This window comes from Salmo salar, chromosome ssa17, assembly GCF_905237065.1.
Source record: "Salmo salar chromosome ssa17, Ssal_v3.1, whole genome shotgun sequence".
Taxonomy (NCBI): Eukaryota; Metazoa; Chordata; class Actinopteri; order Salmoniformes; family Salmonidae; genus Salmo; species Salmo salar.
The window spans coordinates 78043513-78061436 of record NC_059458.1 but is presented as its reverse complement, the minus strand read 5'-3'; the positions used below and the strand labels follow the sequence as shown (position 1 = coordinate 78061436).

Below are 17924 nucleotides of genomic sequence, written 5' to 3'. Positions count from 1 at the left end.
TATACATCTATAGTGACTGGAACTAATATCTATACATCTATAGTGACTGGAACTAATGTCTATAGTGACTGGAACTAATGCTATACATCTATAGTGACTGGAACTAATGTCTATAGTGACTGGAACTAATGCTATACATCTATAGTGACTGGAAGTAAAGCTTAATATTTTACAGCTCTACAACTCAACCGTCTTTCTCTCTATAACTGACACACAGCGCTCTGCAGCCCAATAATTCAGTTTATATATGACAGGCCAGGGAACAATTCCTAAGTTATTACATGTTAGTTTACCATGTTATTACCATGTTATTCTTAGATTATGTTAGTTTACTGCGTTATTACCATGTTATTCTTAGTTTATTACATGTTAGTTTACTGTGTTATTACCATGTTATTCTTTATTACATGTTAGTTTACCATGTTATTCTTAGTTTATTACATGTTAGTTTACCATGTTATTACCATGTTATTCTTAGTTTATTACATGTTAGTTTACTGTGTTATTACCATGTTATTCTTTATTACATGTTAGTTTACCATGTTATTCTTAGTTTATTACATGTTAGTTTACCATGTTATTACCATGTTATTCTTAGTTTATTACATGTTAGTTTACCATGTTATTACCATGTTATTCTTAGTTTATTACATGTTAGTTTACTGTGTTATTACCATGTTATTCTTTATTACATGTTAGTTTACCATGTTATTCTTAGTTTATTACATGTTAGTTTACCATGTTATTACCATGTTATTCTTAGTTTATTACATGTTAGTTTACTGTGTTATTACCATGTTATTCTTAGTTTATTACATGTTAGTTTACCATGTTATTACCATGTTATTCTTTATTACATGTTAGTTTACCATGTTATTCTTAGTTTATTACATGTTAGTTTACCATGTTATTACCATGTTATTCTTAGTTTATTACATGTTAGTTTACTGTGTTATTACCATGTTATTCTTTATTACATGTTAGTTTACCATGTTATTCTTAGTTTATTACATGTTAGTTTACCATGTTATTACCATGTTATTCTTAGTTTATTACATGTTAGTTTACCATGTTATTACCATGTTATTCTTAGTTTATTACATGTTAGTTTACTGTGTTATTACCATGTTATTCTTTATTACATGTTAGTTTACCATGTTATTCTTAGTTTATTACATGTTAGTTTACCATGTTATTACCATGTTATTCTTAGTTTATTACATGTTAGTTTACCATGTTATTACCATGTTATTCTTAGTTTATTACATGTTAGTTTACCATGTTATTACCATGTTATTCTTTATTACATGTTAGTTTACCATGTTATTCTTAGTTTATTACATGTTAGTTTACCATGTTATTACCATGTTATTCTTAGTTTATTACATGTTAGTTTACTGTGTTATTACCATGTTATTCTTAGTTTATTACATGTTAGTTTACCATGTTATTACCATGTTATTCTTTATTACATGTTAGTTTACCATGTTATTCTTAGTTTATTACATGTTAGTTTACCATGTTATTACCATGTTATTCTTAGTTTATTACATGTTAGTTTACTGTGTTATTACCATGTTATTCTTTATTACATGTTAGTTTACCATGTTATTCTTAGTTTATTACATGTTAGTTTACCATGTTATTACCATGTTATTCTTAGTTTATTACATGTTAGTTTACCATGTTATTACCATGTTATTCTTAGTTTATTACATGTTAGTTTACTGTGTTATTACCATGTTATTCTTTATTACATGTTAGTTTACCATGTTATTCTTAGTTTATTACATGTTAGTTTACCATGTTATTACCATGTTATTCTTAGTTTATTACATGTTAGTTTACCATGTTATTACCATGTTATTCTTAGTTTATTACATGTTAGTTTACCATGTTATTACCATGTTATTCTTTATTACATGTTAGTTTACCATGTTATTCTTAGTTTATTACATGTTAGTTTACCATGTTATTCTTAGTTTATTACATGTTAGTTTACCATGTTATTACCATGTTTTTCTTAGTTTATTACATGTTAGTTTACCACGTTATTCTTAGTTTATTACATGTTAGTTTACCATGTTATTCTTAGTTTATTACATGTTAGTTTACCATGTTATTCTTAGTTTATTACATGTTAGTTTACCATGTTATTCTTAGTTTATTACATGTTAGTTTACCATGTTATTCTTAGTTTATTACATGTTAGTTTACCACGTCATTACCAGATGTTGAGCTGTTTAACTGACCCTGGCCTCCTCTGTCTCTCTCTACAGGGTGACACCAGACACAGTGAACGATGCGTGAATACAAGTTAGTAGTCCTCGGCTCTGGAGGTGTGGGCAAGTCTGCTCTGGTAAGTCGACCCTCTCTCTCCATCTGTCTTCAACCCCCTTTGGGTTGCACAGGGCCATAGGTTACCTAAATAGAACCTAGTTCGTCCTACTGGCTTCTTAAGGCTGTAGTATTCAGTACAGTGCTTGGTTAGTTCCATAGATTACCCCGGGACCAGTGACTGTTCATGGACCAGAGGTTGAGGAACACTACTGGAACACAGTGTTTCTCCATTTAATCAGGTGTCTGTGTGTTAGGGCAGGACTTTTTTCTCTGACCAGAGGAACTGGGTTGTATAGTCTCTGTCCCGCCGGCCTGCCGGTCCCTCTCTCCCAGGAGACCCGTGTCCTTAGCTGGGTCACAGAGGGGTTGTGAGAATGTCAGCTGTCATCGTTTAGCATTCCTTCTATCACTCTATTTCTCCATCCCTCCATCACTATATCCCTCCATCACTATATCCCTCCTTCACTATATCCCTCCATCACTATATCCCTCCATCACTATATCCCTCCATCACTATATCCCTCCATCACTATATCCCTCCATCCCTCCATCACTATATCCCTCTATCCCTCCATCACTATATCCCTCCATCACTATATCCCTCCATCACTATATCCCTCCATCCCTCCATCACTATATCCCTCTATCCCTCCATCCCTCCATCACTATATCCCTCTATCCCTCCATCCCTCCATCACTATATCCCTCCATCCCTCCATCACTATATCCCTCCATCCCTCCATCACTATATCCCTCCATCCCTCCATCACTATATCCCTCCATCACTATATCCCTCCATCCCTCCATCACTATATCCCTCCATCACTATATCCCTCCATCACTATATCCCTCCATCCCTCCATCACTATATCCCTCCATCACTATATACCTCCATCCTTCCATCACTATATCCCTCCATCACTATATACCTCCATCCTTCCATCACTATATCCCTCCATCACTATATCCCTCCATCACTATATCCCTCCATCACTATATCCCTCCATCACTATATCCCTCCATTCCTCCATCACTATATCCCTCATCACTATATCCCTCCATCACTATATCCCTCCATCACTATATCCCTCCATCACTATATCCCTCCACCACTATATCCCTCCATCACTATATCCCTCCATCCCTCCATCACTATATCCTTCCATCCCTCCTCCCCTCTATCCTTCCATTCCTCCATCTCTCCCTCCATCCATTCCTCCCTCCATCCCTCCAACCTCACTGTAACATTACCATGTGTATTTCTGTGTGACTGTAAATGTATTTCTGGTCAGGTGTTGGAATGTATAGATTGTTATCTGACTGTTCATGTTGCTAGGAAGACATGTCACTGGGGTCAGAGATATGAAAAGAGGTCAGAAGCTATTAGATCTTCTGAACAGATCATCCACTGTTTATTGATCTGATAAAATACATGTCATTCAGAGAGGAACCGACCCTTGTACACACTGCCATATAAACACAGACTAAAACCTTCTGGCCCATTTTATAATGGCTAGCATGTTCTTTGGGTGACCCACACGTACTGTTTTATAAAGTAGCCCGGCCTTTTAGAATGGCTGACAATAGCATGTTTATCTCTCCATGTTGTCTGAATGTGTTGGTATTGTCTCTACGAAGGCTAACTTTCTCCTAGCGCACCAGGCTAGTTAGTTCCATCCCACTGATCACCAACAGTGTGAGAGAGAGAGGTCCTACTGGTAACACCATGGAGTCATCCTACTATGGGCAGAACAAACAAATACCCCATTGGCTCTTTCTTCCTCTATATCCCTCTATGTCCCTCTATGTCCCTCTATATCCCTCTACATCCCTCTATATCCCTCTACATCCCTCTACATCCCTCTACATCCCTCTACATCCCTCTACATCCCTCTATATCCCTCTACATCCCTCTACATCCCTCTATATCCCTCTACATCCCTCTATATCCCTCTACATCCCTCTATATCCCTCTATATCCCTCTACATCCCTCTACATCCCTCTACATCCCTCTACATCCCTCTATATCCCTCTATATCCCTCTACATCCCTCTACATCCCTCTACATCCCTCTACATCCCTCTACATCCCTCTACATCCCTCTATATCCCTCTACATCCCTCTACATCCCTCTATATCCCTCTACATCCCTCTACATCCCTCTATATCCCTCTACATCCCTCTACATCCCTCTACATCCCTCTATATCCCTCTACATCCCTCTACATCCCTCTACATCCCTCTACATCCCTCTACATCCCTCTATATCCCTCTATATCCCTCTACATCCCTCTACATCCCTCTACATCCCTCTATATCCCTCTACATCCCTCTACATCCCTCTATATCCCTCTACATCCCTCTACATCCCTCTACATCCCTCTAGATCCCTCTACATCCCTCTACATCCCTCTAGATCCCTCTACATCCCTCTACATCCCTCTACATCCCTCTATATCCCTCTATATCCCTCTACATCCCTCTACATTCCTCTACATCCCTCTACATCCCTCTATATCCCTCTACATCTCTCTACATCCCTCTATATCCCTCTATATCCCTCTATATCCCTCTACATCCCTCTACATCCCTCTATATCCCTCTACATCCCTCTATATCCCTCTACATCCCTCTACATCCCTCTATATCCCTCTATATCCCTCTATATCCCTCTACATCCCTCTACATCCCTCTACATCCCTCTACATCCCTCTACATCCCTCTACATCCCTCTACATCCCTCTATATCCCTCTACATCCCTCTCTTATCATAATTTCCTCCCCATTTCTCTCTCTTTCCTCTCTCTGGCCATCTTTCTCTTTCTCTATTTCATTATATTTTGCTCTCTCTCTCTACGTCTCTCTCTCTAGGTCTCTCTCTCTCTCTCTAGGTCTCTCTCTCTAGGTCTCTCTCTCTCTAGGTCTCTCTCTCTCTAGGTCTCTCTCTCTCTAGGTCTCTCTCTCTCTAGGTCTCTCTCTCTAGGTCGCTCTCTCTCTGCTTTGTCTCTCTGTACGCTTGACCTCCCATTACATAGCAGGAATGCAGCCTCCCCCTGTATTGTCCATTAGTTCTAATTGGATCACTATAGAAGTGGTGGTGTGGAGAACTCCATTAGTTCTAATTGGATCACTATAGAAGTGGTGGTGTAGAGAACTCCATTAGTTCTAATTGGATCACTATAGAAGTGGTGGTGTGGAGAACACCATTAGTTCTAATTGGATCACTATAGAAGTGGTGGTGTAGAGAACTCCATTAGTTCTAATTGGATCACTATAGAAGTGGTGGTGTGGAGAACTCCATTAGTTCTAATTGGATCACTATAGAAGTGGTGGTGTAGAGAACTCCATTAGTTCTAATTGGATCACTATAGAAGTGGTGGTGTAGAGAACTCCATTAGTTCTAATTGGATCACTATATAAGTGGTGGTGTGGAGAACTCCATTAGTTCTAATTGGATCACTATATAAGTGGTGGTGTAGAGAACTCCATTAGTTCTAATTGGATCACTATATAAGTGGTGGTGTGGAGAACTCCATTAGTTCTAATTGGATCACTATATAAGTGGTGGTGTGGAGAACTCCATTAGTTCTAATTGGATCACTATAGAAGTGGTGGTGTGGAGAACTCCATTAGTTCTAATTGGATCACTATAGAAGTGGTGGTGTAGAGAACTCCATTAGTTCTAATTGGATCACTATAGAAGTGGTGGTGTAGAGAACTCCATTAGTTCTAATTGGATCACTATAGAAGTGGTGGTGTAGAGAACTCCATTAGTTCTAATTGGATCACTATAGAAGTGGTGGTGTAGAGAACTCCATTAGTTCTAATTGGATCACTATAGAAGTGGTGGTGTAGAGAACTCCATTAGTTCTAATTGGATCACTATAGAAGTGGTGGTGTAGAGAACTCCATTAGTTCTAATTGGATCACTATAGAAGTGGTGGTGTAGAGAACTCCATTAGTTCTAATTGGATCACTATAGAAGTGGTGGTGTAGAGAACTCCATTAGTTCTAATTGGATCACTATAGAAGTGGTGGTGTAGAGAACTCCATTAGTTCTAATTGGATCACTATAGAAGTGGTGGTGTAGAGAACTCCATTAGTTCTAATTGGATCACTATAGAAGTGGTGGTGTAGAGAACTCCATTAGTTCTAATTGGATCACTATAGAAGTGGTGGTGTAGAGAACTCCATTAGTTCTAATTGGATCACTATAGAAGTGGTGGTGTAGAGAACTCCATTAGTTCTAATTGGATCACTATAGAAGTGGTGGTGTAGAGAACTCCATTAGTTCTAATTGGATCACTATATAAGTGGTGGTGTGGAGAACACCATTAGTTCTAATTGGATCACTATAGAAGTGGTGGTGTAGAGAACTCCATTAGTTCTAATTTGATCACTATAGAAGTGGTGGTGTGGAGAACTCCATTAGTTCTAATTGGATCACTATAGAAGTGGTGGTGTAGAGAACTCCATTAGTTCTAATTGGATCACTATAGAAGTGGTGGTGTGGAGAACTCCATTAGTTCTAATTGGATCACTATATAAGTGGTGGTATGGAGAACTCCATTAGTTCTAATTGGATCACTATATAAGTGGTGGTGTGGAGAACTCCATTAGTTCTAATTGGATCACTATAGAAGTGGTGGTGTGGAGAACTCCATTAGTTCTAATTGGATCACTATAGAAGTGGTGGTGTAGAGAACTCCATTAGTTCTAATTGGATCACTATAGAAGTGGTGGTGTAGAGAACTCCATTAGTTCTAATTGGATCACTATAGAAGTGGTGGTGTAGAGAACTCCATTAGTTCTAATTGGATCACTATAGAAGTGGTGGTGTAGAGAACTCCATTAGTTCTAATTGGATCACTATAGAAGTGGTGGTGTAGAGAACTCCATTAGTTCTAATTGGATCACTATAGAAGTGGTGGTGTAGAGAACTCCATTAGTTCTAATTGGATCACTATAGAAGTGGTGGTGTAGAGAACTCCATTAGTTCTAATTGGATCACTATAGAAGTGGTGGTGTAGAGAACTCCATTAGTTCTAATTGGATCACTATAGAAGTGGTGGTGTAGAGAACTCCATTAGTTCTAATTGGATCACTATAGAAGTGGTGGTGTAGAGAACTCCATTAGTTCTAATTGGATCACTATAGAAGTGGTGGTGTAGAGAACTCCATTAGTTCTAATTGGATCACTATAGAAGTGGTGGTGTATAGAACTCCATTAGTTCAAATTGGATCACTATAGAAGTGGTGGTGTAGAGAACTCCATTAGTTCTAATTGGATCACTATAGAAGTGGTGGTGTAGAGAACTCCATTAGTTCTAATTGGATCACTATAGAAGTGGTGGAGAGAGAGAGAGAGAGAGAGAGAGAGAGAGAGAGAGAGAGAGAGAGAGAGAGAGAGAGAGAGAGAGAGAGAGAGAGAGAGAGAGAGAGAGAGAGAGAGAGAGAGAGAGAGAGAGAGAGAGAGAGAGAGAGAGAGAGAGAGAGAGAGAGAGAGAGAGAGAGAGAGAGAGAGAGAAAGAGAAGATGCCTTGCCATAGCCCGTAACTGAGGCAACGGATGTAACAGTTGCGGCGTGGGAACCAGGGCGCTGCCGCGAGTGGGTTTCACACACAACCAACCTCCCTTAGCTTTTTTCCCAGGACATGTGATTTACTGGAGAGAAAGGAACAGAGGGCGAGGTGGAGCGTGAGCAAAACCCTCTCACAGAGGCAGGGTACTCATGTGATCCAGCTTCCGAATCAGAACCATTTCCCCAGGACCAGATTGTGGCTGTAATGCAGAGCCATCTATTTGATCAGATAGTATAATCTACAGCCCTGTTTGGACCTGACCGGTCCCCATGGTCCTGATATTCACTATGGACCTTTAATACAGACACTAATGGAGCTAGCCTGCTGGACCAGAGCTCATTGTAGAGTCATTCATAAGTCTCCTGGTCCCTGGACAGGGAAGTATAGGCTTCTAGCTAGAGCCACGTGTTGTTCAGAGGGGAGGGAGGGAGGGGGATGGGGGGTAGAGAGGTAGAGGGGGGTGAGAGGGAGAGAGATTCTGTCAGACTTGGGCTCTGACAGTTTATCTCAGTAAGACAAAAATAATGGTGTTCCAAAAAAGTCCAGTTGCCATGACCACAAATATAAATTCCATCTAGACACCGTTGCTATAGAGCACACAAAAAACGATACATACCTCGGCCTAAACATCAGCACCAAGGGTAACTTCCACAAAGCTGTGAACCATCTGAGAGACAAGGCAAAATGGCCTTCTACGCCATCAAAAGGAACATCAAATTCGACATACCAATTAGGATTTGGCAAAAAAAATACTTGAATCATTTATAGAACCCATTGCCCTTTATGGTTGTGAGGTCTGGGGTCCGCTCACCAGCCAAGAATTCACAAAATGGGACAAACACCAAATTGAGACTCTGCATGCAGAAATCTGACAAAATATCCTCAGTGTACAACGTAAAACACCAAATAATTCATGCAGAGCAGAATTAGGTTGATACCCACTAATTATCAAAATCCAGAAAAGAGACGTTAAATTCTAAAACCACCTAAAAGGAAGTGATTCCCAAACCTTCCATAACAAAGCCATCACCTACAGAGAGATGAACCTGGAGAAGAGTCCCTAAGCAAGCTGGTCCTGGGGCTCTGTTCACAAACACAAACACACCCCACAGAGCCCCAGGACAGCTACACAATTAGACCCAACCAAATCATGAGAAAACAAAAGATAATTACTTGAATAATTACTTGAATTAACAAAAAACAGAGCAAACTACAATGCTTTTTGTCCCTAAACAGAGAGTACACAGTGGGAGAATACCTGACCACTGTGACTGACCCAAACTTAAGGAAAGCTTTGACTAGGTACAGACTCAGTGAGCATAGCCTTGCTATTGAGAAAGGCCGCAGTAGGCAGACCTGACTCTCAAGAGAAGACAGGCTATGTGCACACTGCCCACAAAATGAGGTGTAAACTGAGCTGCACTTCCTAACCTCCTGCCAAATATATGACCATATTAGAGACACATATTTCCCTCAGATTACACAGATCCACAAAGAATTTGAAAACAAACCTGATTTTTATTTCACCCATATCTACTGGGTGACATACCACAGTGTTCCATCACAGCAGCAAGATTTGTGACCTGTTGCCACAAGAAAAGGGCAACCAGGGAAGAACAAACACCATTGTAAATACAACCCATATTTATGTTTAATTATTTTCCCTTTTTGAACTTTAACTATTTGCACATCATTACAACACTGTATAGACACATAATGTGACATTTGAAATGTCTTTATTCTTTTAAAACCTATGTGAGTGTTAATGTTTACTGGACATTTAACATTTTTGAGAGGGAGAGAGATGAGTGAATGAGAGGATTTGACATTTATTTAACCTTTATTTAACTAGTCAAGTCATTTAAGATGACTGCCTACCCTGGCCAAACCCTAACGATGCTGGGCCAATTGTGCGCCGCCCTATGGGACTCCCAATCACGGGCCGGTTGTGATACAGCCTGGAATCGAACCAGGGTCTGTAGTGACGCCTCTAGCACTGAGATGCAGTGCCTTAGATCGCTGCGCCACTCGGGAGGATGAAGTGCTAACACCAGTCGTTCCTCTGCCAGGCTGGTCTTTCCTCTGCCAGGCTGGTCTTTCCTCTGCCAGGCTGGTCTTTCCTCTGCCAGGCTGGTCTTTCCTCTGCCAGGCTGGTCTTTCCTCTGCCAGGCTGGTCTTTCCTCTGCCAGGCTGGTCGTTCCTCTGCCAGGCTGGTCTTTCCTCTGCCAGGCTGGTCGTTCCTCTGTCAGCCTCTGGGTTAGGCTTTCCTCTCTCTGGCCATCTTTCTCTTGCTCTATTCCATTATCTTTTACTCTCTCTGTCTTTCTCTCTATTTCTTTCTCTCTCTCTACATGTCACTAGTAAGAAGCTCTGGTTCGCTCTATGAATGAATCTGGGTAAAGAATCCCAGGCTTCTGACGAGGGAGGGGCTGAAAAGCAATTATCTCATTTCAATGAGATCCTTTTTCTTCCTCCTGTCTTCTCTCTGTCCCTTTCTTTACACCACTCTCTCTCTCCCTTTCTTTACACCACTCTCTCTCTCCCTTTCTTTACACCACTCTCTCTCTCCCTTTCTTTACACCACTCTCTCTCTCCCTTTCTTTACACCACTCTCTCTCTCCCTTTCTTTACACCACTCTCTCTCTCCCTTTCTTTACACCACTCTCTCTCTCCCTTTCTTTACACCACTCTCTCTCTCCCTTTCTTTACACCACTCTCTCTCTCCCTTTCTTTACACCACTCTCTCTCTCCCTTTCTTTACACCACTCTCTCTCTCCCTTTCTTTACACCACTCTCTCTCCCTTTCTTTACACCACTCTCTCTCTCCCTTTCTTTACACCACTCTCTCTCCCTTTCTTTACACCACTCTCTCTCTCCCTTTCTTTACACCACTCTCTCTCTCCCTTTCTTTACACCACTCTCTCTCTCCCTTTCTTTACACCACTCTCTCTCTCCCTTTCTTTACACCACTCTCTCTCCCTTTCTTTACACCACTCTCTCTCCCTTTCTTTACACCACTCTCTCTCTCCCTTTCTTTACACCACTCTCTCTCTCCCTTTCTTTACACCACTCTCTCTCTCCCTTTCTTTACACCATCTCTCTCTCCCTTTCTTTACACCACTCTCTCTCTCCCTTTCTTTACACCACTCTCTCTCTCCCTTTCTTTTTTCTTTTCACCACTCTCTCCTTCTCCAAAGATCTTCTGTGTAAATGCCTCCAGTGCCCTAGAATAGGTCTCACACTCACTCCCCTTATGTCCCAAACGGCACCCTATAGAGTGCACTATACTGAGAGAGAGAGAGAGAGAGAGAGAGAGAGAGAGAGAGAGAGAGAGAGAGAGAGAGAGAGAGAGAGAGAGAGAGAGAGAGAGAGAGAGAGAGAGAGAGAGAGAGAGAGAGAGAGAGAGAGAGAGAGAGAGAGAGAGAGAGAGAGAGAGAGAGAGAGAGAGAGAGAGAGAGAGAGAGAGAGAGAGAGAGAGAGAGAGAGAGAGAGAGAGAGAGAGAGAGAGAGAGAGAGAGAGAGAGAGAGAGATGCCTTGCCATAGCCCGTAACTAGGCAACGGATGTAACAGTTGCGGCGTGGGAACCAGGGCGCTGCCGCGAGTGGGTTTCACACACAACCAACCTCCCCTTAGCTTTTTTCCCAGGACATGTGATTTACTGGAGAGAAAGGAACAGAGGGCGAGGTGGAGCGTGAGCAAAACCCTCTCACAGAGGCAGGGTACTCATGTGATCCAGCTTCCGAATCAGAACCATTTCCCCAGGACCAGATTGTGGCTGTAATGCAGAGCCATCTATTTGATCAGATAGTATAATCTACAGCCCTGTTTGGACCTGACCGGTCCCCATGGTCCTGATATTCACTATGGACCTTTAATACAGACACTAATGGAGCTAGCCTGCTGGACCAGAGCTCATTGTAGAGTCATTCATAAGTCTCCTGGTCCCTGGACAGGGAAGTATAGGCTTCTAGCTAGAGCCACGTGTTGTTCAGAGGGAGGGAGGGAGGGGGATGGGGGGTAGAGAGGTAGAGGGGGGTGAGAGGAGAGAGATTCTGTCAGACTTGGGCTCTGACAGTTTATCTCAGTAAGACAAAAATAATGGTGTTCCAAAAAAGTCCAGTTGCCATGACCACAAATATAAATTCCATCTAGACACCGTTGCTATAGAGCACACAAAAACGATACATACCTCGGCCTAAACATCAGCACCAAGGGTAACTTCCACAAAGCTGTGAACCATCTGAGAGACAAGGCAAAATGGCCTTCTACGCCATCAAAAGGAACATCAAATTCGACATACCAATTAGGATTTGGCAAAAAAAATACTTGAATCATTTATAGAACCCATTGCCCTTTATGGTTGTGAGGTCTGGGGTCCGCTCACCAGCCAAGAATTCACAAAATGGGACAAACACCAAATTGAGACTCTGCATGCAGAAATCTGACAAAATATCCTCAGTGTACAACGTAAAACACCAAATAATTCATGCAGAGCAGAATTAGGTTGATACCCACTAATTATCAAAATCCAGAAAAGAGACGTTAAATTCTAAAACCACCTAAAAGGAAGTGATTCCCAAACCTTCCATAACAAAGCCATCACCTACAGAGAGATGAACCTGGAGAAGAGTCCCCTAAGCAAGCTGGTCCTGGGGCTCTGTTCACAAACACAAACACACCCCACAGAGCCCCAGGACAGCTACACAATTAGACCCAACCAAATCATGAGAAAACAAAAAGATAATTACTTGAATAATTACTTGAATTAACAAAAAAACAGAGCAAACTACAATGCTTTTTGTCCCTAAACAGAGAGTACACAGTGGGAGAATACCTGACCACTGTGACTGACCCAAACTTAAGGAAAGCTTTGACTAGGTACAGACTCAGTGAGCATAGCCTTGCTATTGAGAAAGGCCGCAGTAGGCAGACCTGACTCTCAAGAGAAGACAGGCTATGTGCACACTGCCCACAAAATGAGGTGTAAACTGAGCTGCACTTCCTAACCTCCTGCCAAATATATGACCATATTAGAGACACATATTTCCCTCAGATTACACAGATCCACAAAGAATTTGAAAACAAACCTGATTTTTATTTCACCCATATCTACTGGGTGACATACCACAGTGTTCCATCACAGCAGCAAGATTTGTGACCTGTTGCCACAAGAAAAGGGCAACCAGGGAAGAACAAACACCATTGTAAATACAACCCATATTTATGTTTAATTATTTTCCCTTTTGAACTTTAACTATTTGCACATCATTACAACACTGTATAGACACATAATGTGACATTTGAAATGTCTTTATTCTTTTAAAACCTATGTGAGTGTTAATGTTTACTGGACATTTAACATTTTTGAGAGGGAGAGAGATGAGTGAATGAGAGGATTTGACATTTATTTAACCTTTATTTAACTAGTCAAGTCATTTAAGATGACTGCCTACCCTGGCCAAACCCTAACGATGCTGGGCCAATTGTGCGCCGCCCTATGGGACTCCCAATCACGGGCCGGTTGTGATACAGCCTGGAATCGAACCAGGGTCTGTAGTGACGCCTCTAGCACTGAGATGCAGTGCCTTAGATCGCTGCGCCACTCGGGAGGATGAAGTGCTAACACCAGTCGTTCCTCTGCCAGGCTGGTCTTTCCTCTGCCAGGCTGGTCTTTCCTCTGCCAGGCTGGTCTTTCCTCTGCCAGGCTGGTCTTTCCTCTGCCAGGCTGGTCTTTCCTCTGCCAGGCTGGTCTTTCCTCTGCCAGGCTGGTCGTTCCTCTGCCAGGCTGGTCTTTCCTCTGCCAGGCTGGTCGTTCCTCTGTCAGCCTCTGGGTTAGGCTTTCCTCTCTCTGGCCATCTTTCTCTTGCTCTATTCCATTATCTTTTACTCTCTCTGTCTTTCTCTCTATTTCTTTCTCTCTCTCTACATGTCACTAGTAAGAAGCTCTGGTTCGCTCTATGAATGAATCTGGGTAAAGAATCCCAGGCTTCTGACGAGGGAGGGGCTGAAAAGCAAATACCCCATTTGGATCTTTCTTCCTCTATCTTCTCTATATCCCTCTTTACACCACTCTCTCTCCCTTCTTTACACCCTCTCTCTCCCTCTTACACCCTCTCTCTCCCTCTATACACCCTCTCTATCTCCCTCTATACACCCTCTCTCTCATCCCTCTATACCCCTCTCTCTCCCTCTTACATCCCTCTCTATCCCTCTTACACCACTCTCTATCTCCCTCTATACCTCTCTCTACATCCCTCTACACCCTCTCTCTCCCTCTATACACCCTCTCTCTACATCCCTTCTATACCCCTCTCTCTACATCCCTCTTACACCACTCTCTCTCCCTCTTACACCCTCCCTCTACATCCCTCTATACACCCTCTATCTCCCTCTTACACCTCTCTCTCCCTCTACACCACTCTCTCTCCCTCTTTACACCACTCTCTCTCTCCCTTTCTTTACACCACTCTCTCTCTCATTTCCTCCCCACTCTCTCTCCCTTCTTTACCCTCTCTCTCGCCCTTTCTTTCTCTTTCTCTCTTTCTTTACATTTCTCTCTCTCTCTCTCTCTCTAGGTCTCTCTCTCTCTCTTTCTACCTCTCTCTCTCTCTCTCTCTCTACACCACTCTCTCTCTCCCTCTCTTTACACCACTCTCTCTCTCCCTTTCTTTTTCTTTTCACCACTCTCTCCTTCTCCAAAGATCTTCTGTGTAAATGCCTCCAGTGCCCTAGAATAGGTCTCACACTCACTCCCCTTATGTCCCAAACGGCACCCATAGCCCGTAACTAGGCAACGGATGTAACAGTTGCGGCGTGGGAACCGGGCGCTGCCGGAGTGGGTTTCACACACAACCAACCTCCCTTAGCTTTTTTCCCAGGACATGTGATTTACTGGAGAGAAAGGAACAGAGGGCGAGGTGGAGCGTGAGCAAAACCCTCTCACAGAGGCAGGGTACTCATGTGATCCAGCTTCCGAATCAGAACCATTTCCCCAGGACCAGATTGTGGCTGTAATGCAGAGCCATCTATTTGATCAGATAGTATAATCTACAGCCCTGTTTGGACCTGACCGGTCCCCATGGTCCTGATATTCACTATGGACCTTTAATACAGACACTAATGGAGCTAGCCTGCTGGACCAGAGCTCATTGTAGAGTCATTCATAAGTCTCCTGGTCCCTGGACAGGGAAGTATAGGCTTCTAGCTAGAGCCACGTGTTGTTCAGAGGGAGGGAGGGAGGGGGATGGGGGGGGTAGAGAGGTAGAGGGGGGTGAGAGGGAGAGAGATTCTGTCAGACTTGGGCTCTGACAGTTTATCTCAGTAAGACAAAAATAATGGTGTTCCAAAAAAAGTCCAGTTGCCATGACCACAAATATAAATTCCATCTAGACACCGTTGCTATAGAGCACACAAAAAACGATACATACCTCGGCCTAAACATCAGCACCAAGGGTAACTTCCACAAAGCTGTGAACCATCTGAGAGACAAGGCAAAATGGCCTTCTACGCCATCAAAAGGAACATCAAATTCGACATACCAATTAGGATTTGGCAAAAAAAAAATACTTGAATCATTTATAGAACCCATTGCCCTTTATGGTTGTGAGGTCTGGGGTCCGCTCACCAGCCAAGAATTCACAAAATGGGACAAACACCAAATTGAGACTCTGCATGCAGAAATCTGACAAAATATCCTCAGTGTACAACGTAAAACACCAAATAATTCATGCAGAGCAGAATTAGGTTGATAGCCACTAATTATCAAAATCCAGAAAAGAGACGTTAAATTCTACAACCACCTAAAAGGAAGTGATTCCCAAACCTTCCATAACAAAGCCATCACCTACAGAGAGATGAACCTGGAGAAGAGTCCCCTAAGCAAGCTGGTCCTGGGGCTCTGTTCACAAACACAAACAGACCCCACAGAGCCCCAGGACAGCAGCACAATTAGACCCAACCAAATCATGAGAAAACAAAAAGATAATTACTTGACACATTGGAAAGAATTATCAAAAAAACAGAGCAAACTAGAATGCTATTTGGCCCTAAACAGAGAGTACACAGTGGGAGAATACCTGACCATTGTGACTGACCCAAACTTAAGGAAAGCTTTGACTATGTACAGACTCAGTGAGCATAGCCTTGCTATTGAGAAAGGCCGCAGTAGGCAGACCTGGCTCTCAAGAGAAGACAGGCTATGTGCCCACTGCCCACAAAATGAGGTGTAAACTGAGCTGCACTTCCTAACCTCCTGCCAAATATATGACCATATTAGAGACACATATTTCCCTCAGATTACACAGATCCACAAAGAATTTGAAAACAAACCCGATTTTATTTCACCCATATCTACTGGGTGACATACCACAGTGTTCCATCACAGCAGCAAGATTTGTGACCTGTTGCCACAAGAAAAGGTCAACCAGTGAAGAACAAACACCATTGTAAATACAACCCATATTTAAGTTTATTTATTTCCCCTTTTGAACTTTAACTATTTGCACATCATTACAACACTGTATAGAGACATAATGTGACATTTGAAATGTCTTTATTCTTTTAAAACCTATGTGAGTGTTCATGTTTACTGGACATTTAACATTTTTGAGAGGGAGAGAGATGAGTGAATGAGAGGATTTGACATTTATTTAACCTTTATTTAACTAGTCAAGTCATTTAAGATGACTGCCTACCCTGGCCAAACCCTAACGATGCTGGGCCAATTGTGCGCCGCCCTATGGGACTCCCAATCACGGGCCGGTTGTGATACAGCCTGGAATCGAACCAGGGTCTGTAGTGACGCCTCTAGCACTGAGATGCAGTGCCTTAGATCGCTGCGCCACTCGGGAGGATGAAGTGCTAACACCAGTCGTTCCTCTGCCAGGCTGGTCTTTCCTCTGCCAGGCTGGTCTTTCCTCTGCCAGGCTGGTCTTTCCTCTGCCAGGCTGGTCTTTCCTCTGCCAGGCTGGTCTTTCCTCTGCCAGGCTGGTCTTTCCTCTGCCGGGCTGGTCTTTCCTCTGCCGGGCTGGTCGTTCCTCTGCCAGGCTGGTCTTTCCTCTGCCAGGCTGGTCTTTCCTCTGCCAGGCTGGTCTTTCCTCTGCCAGGCTGGTCTTTCCTCTGCCAGGCTGGTCGTTCCTCTGCCAGGCTGGTCTTTCCTCTGCCAGGCTGGTCTTTCCTCTGCCAGGCTGGTCTTTCCTCTGCCAGGCTGGTCTTTCCTCTGCCAGGCTGGTCTTTCCTCTGCCAGGCTGGTCGTTCCTCTGCCAGGCTGGTCTTTCCTCTGCCGGGCTGGTCTTTCCTCTGCCGGGCTGGTCGTTCCTCTGCCGGGCTGGTCTTTCCTCTGCCGGGCTGGTCTTTCCTCTGCCGGGCTGGTCTTTCCTCTGCCGGGCTGGTCGTTCCTCTGCCGGGCTGGTCGTTCCTCTGCCAGGCTGGTCTTTCCTCTGCCGGGCTGGTCGTTCCTCTGCCGGGCTGGTCGTTCCTCTGCCGGGCTGGTCTTTCCTCTGCCAGGCTGGTCTTTCCTCTGCCAGGCTGGTCTTTCCTCTGCCAGGCTGGTCGTTCCTCTGCCAGGCTGGTCTTTCCTCTGCCAGGCTGGTCTTTCCTCTGCCAGGCTGGTCTTTCTTCTGCCAGGCTGGTCGTTCCTCTGCCAGGCTGGTCTTTCCTCTGCCAGGCTGGTCGTTCCTCTGCCAGGCTGGTCTTTCCTCTGCCAGGCTGGTCTTTCCTCTGCCAGGCTGGTCGTTCCTCTGCCAGGCTGGTCTTTCCTCTGCCAGGCTGGTCTTTCCTCTGCCAGGCTGGTCTTTCCTCTGCCAGGCTGGTCTTTCCTCTGCCAGGCTGGTCTTTCCTCTGCCAGGCTGGTCGTTCCTCTGCCAGGCTGGTCTTTCCTCTGCCAGGCTGGTCGTTCCTCTGCCAGGCTGGTCTTTCCTCTGCCAGGCTGGTCTTTCCTCTGCCAGGCTGGTCTTTCCTCTGCCAGGCTGGTCTTTCCTCTGCCAGGCTGGTCTTTCCTCTG

General features: G+C 43.5%; 1 protein-coding gene across 1 annotated transcript in view; it reads left to right on the top strand.

Annotated features, from left to right (window-relative positions):
* LOC106593497 (ras-related protein Rap-1b) overlaps positions 1 to 17924 on the top strand; it is a 125043-nt gene that overhangs the window by 67379 nt on the left and 39740 nt on the right. Inside the window, exon 2 of the mRNA XM_045700194.1 lies at positions 2280 to 2359. Coding sequence (XP_045556150.1) covers positions 2303 to 2359 — 57 coding nt within the window. The 5' untranslated portion in view covers positions 2280 to 2302. The remainder of the gene's footprint in view (positions 1 to 2279; positions 2360 to 17924) is intronic.